The sequence below is a fragment of the Mustela nivalis genome (assembly GCF_964662115.1).
Source record: "Mustela nivalis genome assembly, chromosome: 8".
NCBI lineage: Eukaryota > Metazoa > Chordata > Mammalia > Carnivora > Mustelidae > Mustela > Mustela nivalis.
This window is the reverse complement of record NC_139027.1, coordinates 70,764,519-70,773,039: the sequence shown is the minus strand read 5'-3', so window position 1 is coordinate 70,773,039 and position 8,521 is coordinate 70,764,519. Positions and strand designations below refer to the sequence as shown.

At 34.3% G+C, this 8,521-nt stretch overlaps 1 protein-coding gene across 37 annotated transcripts in view; it reads right to left on the bottom strand.

The window, feature by feature from the left end:
* Positions 1-2,540: 2,540 nt before the first annotated feature.
* NRXN1 (neurexin 1) overlaps positions 2,541-8,521 on the bottom strand; it is a 1,174,729-nt gene continuing 1,168,748 nt past the window's right edge. For all 37 annotated transcript variants that reach the window (XM_082745351.1, XM_082745353.1, XM_082745378.1 and 34 more), the window contains one exon: positions 2,541-6,021. In XM_082745351.1, the coding sequence (XP_082601477.1) occupies positions 5,714-6,021 (308 nt within the window). In that variant the 3' untranslated portion in view covers positions 2,541-5,713. The remainder of the gene's footprint in view (positions 6,022-8,521) is intronic.

Below are 8,521 nucleotides of genomic sequence, written 5' to 3'. Positions count from 1 at the left end.
AACCAGACTTCAGGCCCCAAAAATCAGGCCCTAAATTCTGATAACATTACTCTTTTATTTAACCATGAAAACACGTTGTTCTAAACAGTAAATATCAGATCAGAAGTATTCAACAAAACTTATTATTTTTTTATTTATTTACTTACTTCTTTAAAGACTTCTTTTATTTGTTGCTATTTTTACTGGAGAATCAATATTGTGGCTCCACATACTATGTTTTTTTCAGGAAGTTATTTCGCACTCTTAAGCAGGGCTGATCAGTGGCATCTTAGAAACCATTACCATTTCTTTCACAGAACTGATTCAGGTAAGAAACTTTGGATGCTACCATTTGAATACCCATGTACCTCACCCAGAATCGCTGTCTTGTTTGAGGGAACATCACCCAATGATTGTGTAAGAGAACTTACACAAGCACAAGACATACTTATCATAGTTGGTCAAGAATCAGTCTCCTTGATAAAAGAGGAACTATCAAGAAGTGGGGAAAGCATCTTCTTTGTATAAGCCTCATGGAGAACTATTTCCTCCTTTTCAATGAATTTAATTTTGAGGTCAATTAGGTGGGTTTTTCTGTTTGCTTATTTTTTATTTTTTGTTTTTGTAGTCCATTTACCACTTTGGAATATTGATGACCTCCACAAGATGGATGCATTTTATGGACAGAGTCTTCTTTGCTGTGCGTTCGATATGTACAATGTATCTTCAAAATCCTTCATCAAGTATTCCAATCTTTGGAGAAGTTTGTCTTCAAATGAATATCATGTTGTTCCAAATAGTGGATATATGAGATGAACAGAGTGATTTACATATATTAGTACTCAATAAATATTTGAAGGTTGAACTTGTAAAAACAAAGCAAAATTAATTTTTATAAAAGTCAGATAGCTGAACAAGTTACAAAAAAAGATACTGCCTCTGTACATTTAAATGTACATGATACCTCCTGGATGCTTACTTAATCCTCACTGAACCATTTATCTTCAGTATTATTTTTATAACAAAGTTTTGTTTATATCCAAGGTCTGTTTTTTTGGTTTGATTCTTAACATGTTAAGGAATTTTTGTTAGAGGTTATTAACCCCTGGGCTCTGGGGATCTATGTCCCACTGGTCAAGAATCCCTTATCTGTTTACTACTTGTAAATTTTATACTATTTATTTCATCATCTTTAAAAATTCTTACTTGTTTTTTTGAAGATTTTATTTATTTGACAGAGAGAGAGAGAGAGAGATCACAAGTCAGCACGCAGATAGAGAGTGGGAAACAGGCTCTCTGCCTAATGAGGGACTCGGTCCCAGGACCCTGAGATCATGACCTGAGCTGAAGGCAGAGGCCTAACCCACTGAGCCACCCAGGTGCCCCTAAAAATTACCTTTTAAGGTAAGCTACATAACATAATCTTTAACTTAGACATTGAGAAGAGGTAATTGTTTCCCTATTATATTTAAAAGTTATGAGTTAATAAGAAAGAAATAATATGTGTCTAGAACAAGGTAGGTATAAAATGGCCTAAACCCTCATGTTCAAACATTTTACTGTGAAAAAGGAGAAAAAGACCGAACTCATGCTTTCCTATCAGATTACTCTCAGAGGCCAGAGTTTTAAATCCGTTGTCAGCTAACTATGGGACTGAAACTTACAGAAAGTAATTGAAGGATCATCTCATTTCCACAGTGACTTTGCTTTTGCAGGAAAACATAATTAGTGAGAGATGAAAAAGTATATTCCTTTATACACTTGTCTTTTGCATTTTTATTTTTCAAATAGCACAACCTGAACAAACATTTTTGACATGTTTTCTTGAATTCATTATTCTTATGGAAAAATAATAGCTCACAAGGAGCCACCTTTTCTTTGCACTTAGTTGTGCAAGGCACATTAGTTCTTATTATCCTTACTACCCTGGGAGGTTGGTATTATTACCTTTTTCTTTTGAAGAATTTACTTATTTATTTAAAAGAGAGAGAATTAGAGAGAGAGCACAAGAAGGGGGAGGGTCAGAGGGAGAACAGCAGACTCCCTGCTGGGCAGGGAGCCTGATGTGGGACTTGATCGGGACTCCAGGATCATGACCTGAGCCAACGGGCAGTTGCTTAACCAACTGAGCCACCCAGGTGCCCTACCCTTAATTTACTAATGCAAAAAGTGAGAGAAATGAGGTAACTCGTAGCTAGTAAATGATAGTATTGGAGTTTAATCACAGATTTACTTGAATTATTCTGCTTTTTATAGAGAAAATTGTATGTATGAAATCAGCATCTTCATGTTGTTCTTAATTACTTTTTATGAGTTTGCAGTTTCCTGGGCAGCAAGATGAACAGATAAAACAAAAGTACAATTCATGCCTGTATCTTTAAGTCTATGAATGTAGATTTATTTAATGAATGTTAAGCTCCAGAAAAATAGAGGCAGTATTCTTCCCTTGCTTGTCTAAAGGGCAGGTTTTCCTTTCAAACTCAGTCTTCCTTACGGGGCCACTTTGTCCCAAAATGGTGCCGCAAATATATATATATATTTTTAAATCAATAAATCCACAGTTGTATTAAGAAATATTTTATTAACAAAACAGTAAATTCCACTTGCTTAGCATTTCCAATAATGGATAAATTGGCCTTGCAACAGAAAAATCAAAACAAAACCCTTAAATACCCAATCACACAAAGTACTAGAAGGGTAGGGTTATGTGGCCTTCCTTTGATGTCTTGGGGACTGACCACCTCACACATTATTGTAGTATTTGTGTCTGTTTGTTTGTTTGTTTGTTTTTAAAGGCAACACATTACATGGATAAAAAAGAAGCATACTCAATCAGAAAAGTTACAGTCTAGACATGTAATCAAATTTATGCCAGGTAGTGTGAAATCCTGTTGACTGCAAACTATTCATGGAACCCGGATACATTTGGTATGAAGATATTTAGGATCTTATTCATGTCTTTTTTTTCTCTCTAGCTCATGTTCCTCTCTTTTCTTTCTCCATTCACAAAGAAAGAAAGAAGAAAAAAAGAAAAAAATGCTAGATTTTTTGTAGGCCAATAACATTAGAAGTATTTTTACTGACAATATTAGATTGCATCATTGCATGAAATTTTAAAATTTATGCTGGAAAGAAACAATGAAATCAATCCCAAACAACATTCTTCATAGATATACTGCTTAAAAATACCATTATTTATTTTCTATCAGATTTTGGAATCTTTCCAGATGGAAACTCGTTCAAGTTCAGTAGATCATATGGAAAAGCAACTGTTTCTTTTTAAATCTTCAAGATGTAAATTAGTGGTTTCATATTTACCTTCTTATTTCACTGGCTTTCCCTGAGTAAGACTGAATGAGAGGAAAAAAAAAAAAAAAGACATGAATTCTTGAAGCTAGCAACTTAAAAAAAAGAAGAAGAAAATCTGAAATACAAGATATGGATACTAAATTTTAGTTTTAAACCTCTACTTTCTGGGTCATGAAAAGACTTTAAGACTTTTCACACACCACAATTACTTGGCAACCATAGATAGTGGTGATTTGCTATAAATTATACATATTTCTAAGGTGCTGTATGTCTGAAATCCAGGCCACTTCTTGGCTTTTTTCATCATCTAAAGTATCACAAAAGATGTTTTGCATTTTTTTTGCCTTTGCTGATTAAAGCTAATTGTAAAGGTATTCTCTTTTATGAAATCTAATAACATCCATTTAGGAGATTTTAAAGTAATGCGACCAATTTTTACTGAGGCATCACCTTCCAATCTAATAATGCCTTTCCTTTGCATTGCCTGCTCATATTAATAATTTATTGCTATGAACATCATTGATACAATATGCAAAACAAGTGTATAATCTATACTTTTCTATTACTTAATGTGTGTTAAACTAAAACTATATTTAATGGTATATACGTAAAACCAGAGAAGTTAAAATATGGTCAATAATCAACAAATAATGATTTTTTTAGATGGATAGTAATACAGAATCAAAAATTACTGAAAATACTTCCTTAGTTGAGAAAATGTTTACTTTCCAAAGTGTTCATCATGCATATCAGGTTCAGAGACTATATATATATATATATATATATATATGTATACATATATATATATAATATTTTATTGGAAACAAAGTATTTAATTGCAGCAGCCAGGGTTAAGGTGTAGATTAACCAATTTTGCTTCCGTAACCTCCCTTACATAATGGTTCATATTCATGCAGCAATATACCAGTGATATTCTATTTGATAAGAAAAGGTTCCATTTCATTAGGGACTAAAATATTCTCAGGGTTTCTTGAGAACACGATCTCAATGAAGCAAATCACCCCATTTGTCATCAATACCTTGGCACAACTATCTTCCTTCCTTCCTGCTTTTCAATTTGTCAGTAAACATTTGCTGTTACATATATGCTCGGGTTTTCCATCATATCTGATGGATTCCTCTGGATTGGTTGTGTGTGTGTGCGTGTGTGTATGTGTGTGCGTGTGTGTGATCGTAAATGATAAAAGTATGTGGAAATGTGAGTATTGGGGGGAGAAAAGAAGATTATAAATACATATGTATATATTTTACCTTCTAATTCACACCTTCATACAAATACTAAAACTTAATTGCAACAGAATGAAAGCTGTACATGTTAGAAAAAAAAAAGTAGCTGAGTCTTTTTATATACATTCATACATATCTTCCTTAGAATAAACACTACATTGTAATTTTTTTTAAAAAAGTAAGTAACTGTGGCAATTTATAATGGTGGCAAAAAAAAAAAAAAAAAACCTGAAATAATTGTTGCTCTGATGTCGTAAAACTCCCTATACTTAGCAACACTTATAACATTGAATTTACCAAAAATGGCTGAAGAGCAGAGATATATTTTGCATTTTCTATACAACAGGCTATAAAACGTCACTTATCACAGTCCAGAAAGCACACAGAGATGGATTTTATATAAACATATGTAATAACATATTAAGCGTGCATGAAAATTTCCCAATGATTGCATCTATACCCTCTTGGTTTTTTGTTTATTTTGAAATTTTAGTGTGAAATGTGCCTTATATTTCACATTGTTGAAAATAAGGCCTCCAGACTTTTTTCCCTCACAACCAGAAAGGGGCTTTTTGAATGTGTTCCTACACGAGTCTTCAAAAAAGCCAGCACTTTGTTTCAAATGCAAGTTCCAACCACCGCTCCAGTTGCGCCAGGTGGCAAACCCAAAGGTTTGCAGGTTGGGTCATTCAAAATGACACAGTCTTCTCTGGCAATCAGACTAACTGACTTCTCAGGAAAGCGCTAGCACTTTGGCTAAATCCAGGATCATAGGTAGCTTCTTTTTTTTTTTTTTTTTTTTTTTTTTTTTGTGGTGTGTGTTGTGTTTTTGTGTTGTGCCTTGATGTTGTAATACTCCTTTGCTTTATGAATGCGTGCGGTCATCACTGTCTTTTAGGAATGTTCCAGCAACATAAAGACAGGCAGAGTAAATGAAAACACTGTGGATGTTAGGGAATTTATTGGCCCCTGTTTTTTTTTTTTTTTTTTCCTTTCTTTTTTGGAGAAACAAGAGCATGAGATACTTTTTATTTTTTAAAAACAGTCTTTCCTTCCTGATTGCATTCCCTGTCTTCTTTTGTATGTGCTTCATAAAAAGGAAAGTAAATAAGTTTATATTATGTCTCAGATAAAATGAAGACTATTTCTATACAAGGGTCTTTTTAAGATCTTGGGATCAGACGTAATACTCTTTATCCTTGTTTTTCTTATTTTTGTTGGCGCTTTTCGCACTGCTGGGTTGTTTCTCCTTTACGACAGCCCCATTGGACTGTGCTGAGTTACTGATGTAGTTTCGACTCTCGTCCACATGGTATGAGCCTTCATCCCGGTTCCTGTACTTGTACATGGCATAGAGGAGGATGAGGATGCACAGGGCGGCAGCAGCTACTATCCCCACCACCATGCCCGTGGTGCTGCTGGACTCTCGGATCACTTCCGCTGAACCTGGATATGGCTCTCTCCCGCCTGCTCGGGTTGGGTTAGCTGTAGGAAAGAGGGTGAGAAAAACAGCGTGACTACTGAGTTCACTGAACTCCCGAGAGCTATATTAACATTCACCATCTATTTCCATGCCTAATGAAATAACACCTACTGCTTTAGGAAAAGTCTACTGCTGCTAAAGGTAGCAATCCCTATGCCTTGTGGTCACTAAAAACTAGGGACTATGAATCAAAGGACTTGGGGAGAGATTTGTCTCCATCTGTTCTTTATCACAGATCAGTTTTGTTAACAAGATTTTGTAAGTGCAGCCCCAAATAAGCTGCATGTAGATCTTAAGGGTCACGTTGATGTGTCAGGTGAAAAATCATAAAGCCAACATGGTAAATAAAATTATAGTGATACTATCTTATAATATCAGAGAGTATTAATTTAGCAATCAAATTGATGTTCATGCAGAACACTAGGGTTAACTCTAGACTCCGAATTATGATAGGTGAACTTAGTATTACTTTAGAAATCATATCGCTTCCTACACTAATGAATATGGTATTGAACAACAGGATAATCCAGGCATTCTGAAGACTTCTCTCACTCATTTGTAAAAGCATGATTTTAGTCACATCTTTACAAACTAAAAAAAAACTGAATAGTTTTGGAGGTTTATTTATTCATATAAGTATATATGCATCGCTGATCCATTAGCAGTGGTTGGGTGGCCACCAAAACTAAATTTGGGAAGGCGAAGTAGGAAAATTCTTTTTTCTCAGTTTTACAGACTTTCTAAATTGAGTATAAGTCAAAATTCAGTACTTAATAGATAATAATGAATAAAGGACTGGCTAGCCTACTTTTCTTCAACCGGCAAAATTCTCCTTCAAGTCTTTCCCAAGTATAAATAAAGCTCTTCCATGGATATAAGAAATGGATTACAGGGTTCATTAATGTCTTCTCCAGGGCATAGTCAGGCACTGAAAGTGATGAAAGATGAAGAGAAAAAGTCCTGGGATTTAATTGTGAATAGGAGCTGGGGGGCAGGGAGAAACTCTTTTTCTTTACAAAATTAACTTTTTTGGTGGGGATTTTTAAAATAAGAACTGTACAGAGATAAAAATCTATCCTATCTTTGACTCTCAGGTCACTATTTCTCTATGGATTGTGTTTTCTTTCTCTGAATCTCTGTTTTCTCCTTTGTCTTACAGAAAAAAAAAATTACTTTTCAGGTATAGTGAATTAAAAATGCTGTAATTTTCAAAATATTTTTTGCAAATTATACAGAATGAATTAAAGATTGTATACATATCAGACATATAGGTATGTGTATATAAATGGGTATGTGTTTATACAGAAGTTGAACAGTTCAAGACTAAAACTGTTTTTTACTATTATTAAATATCATTTAGTAGCTATTTTTAATATTTCTACAAAAGTTCCTATTAAATATTGGTAGTCATTTACCAGCTATAGCTCTGTACTGCTTTATAATGCCATTTTTCAAACATCACCAAGATTTCTTCTGCATCATGGGGGAGTGTTTTGCTGTCACTTTCCTTTCCTTCCCGGAATAAAGCCTTACACATAGAGCCACTGACAAAGTAACAGTTCTCAGGCTCAAAGCAGCAATACCCTGTGTTCTGGATCTGTAAAATGTATCAGGTGAAACATTTCAATGCAGTGTCACTGCTGAGTTTACAAAAGCCCATGTAATGTTGTTGAATAAAAAGCCTTGTTGTTGCTTCTGAAGGAGACAAAGACTATAAACCACGGCATTTGATTACAGGAAATTAATTTCCTCTTAAAAAGAATAGAACCTACTGCAGGAACTCTGTCCCTCCCTCACTAACCAAAGACAGCGCCTGCTCTTTCAAAGACAGCCATCTTTGCCCAGGTCTGCCAATTAGCTCAGCTGTGAACTTTCACTGAAGGACAACTTGTTACTTGCTCATTTGTGGATCACTCTTTTAACATGGTGTCTTCACACTAAAGGAAGGGTTTTCTTTAAATGGCACTTAAATCTTCTCCCCCATCCTGATGGAATGTCTTTATTTTAAACACATTTTTCATAATGATCTCACTTTGTCAGAGAAGAATGGAGAGAATGGATATAAAACCCTAATCAGATAGTTCATGCTAAGAAGACTTGAGATTTTTAATGAAATGCAGGGTTGAAATGTTCTGTACTAAGAGTATATACGTTCATTTTTTTTTTTCTAGCTAGGAACTGGTATCATAAATGGACTATTTTATCCAATAATTTTAATCTTATTTTTATCTGTGCTAATATTTCTGATATATTTTCACAACAACCATGTAAGTAGCACAGCAACAAATTTATGTTAAAATTAGAATGAGATGCAAGACCAAAGCAAAACCTCAATTTTGCCATACAGGCATTTGATAAACACCTCCTATTTAAGGAAAATACTCGCCTTTTTTTGCAACTCCAGCCAAAATGTTGCATAAGTCACATGAAGGACTAAAAATATCTCTGTAACCCACATGTAAATAAAGATTCTAAGTATCATTTTTTAAAAATAACCGACCA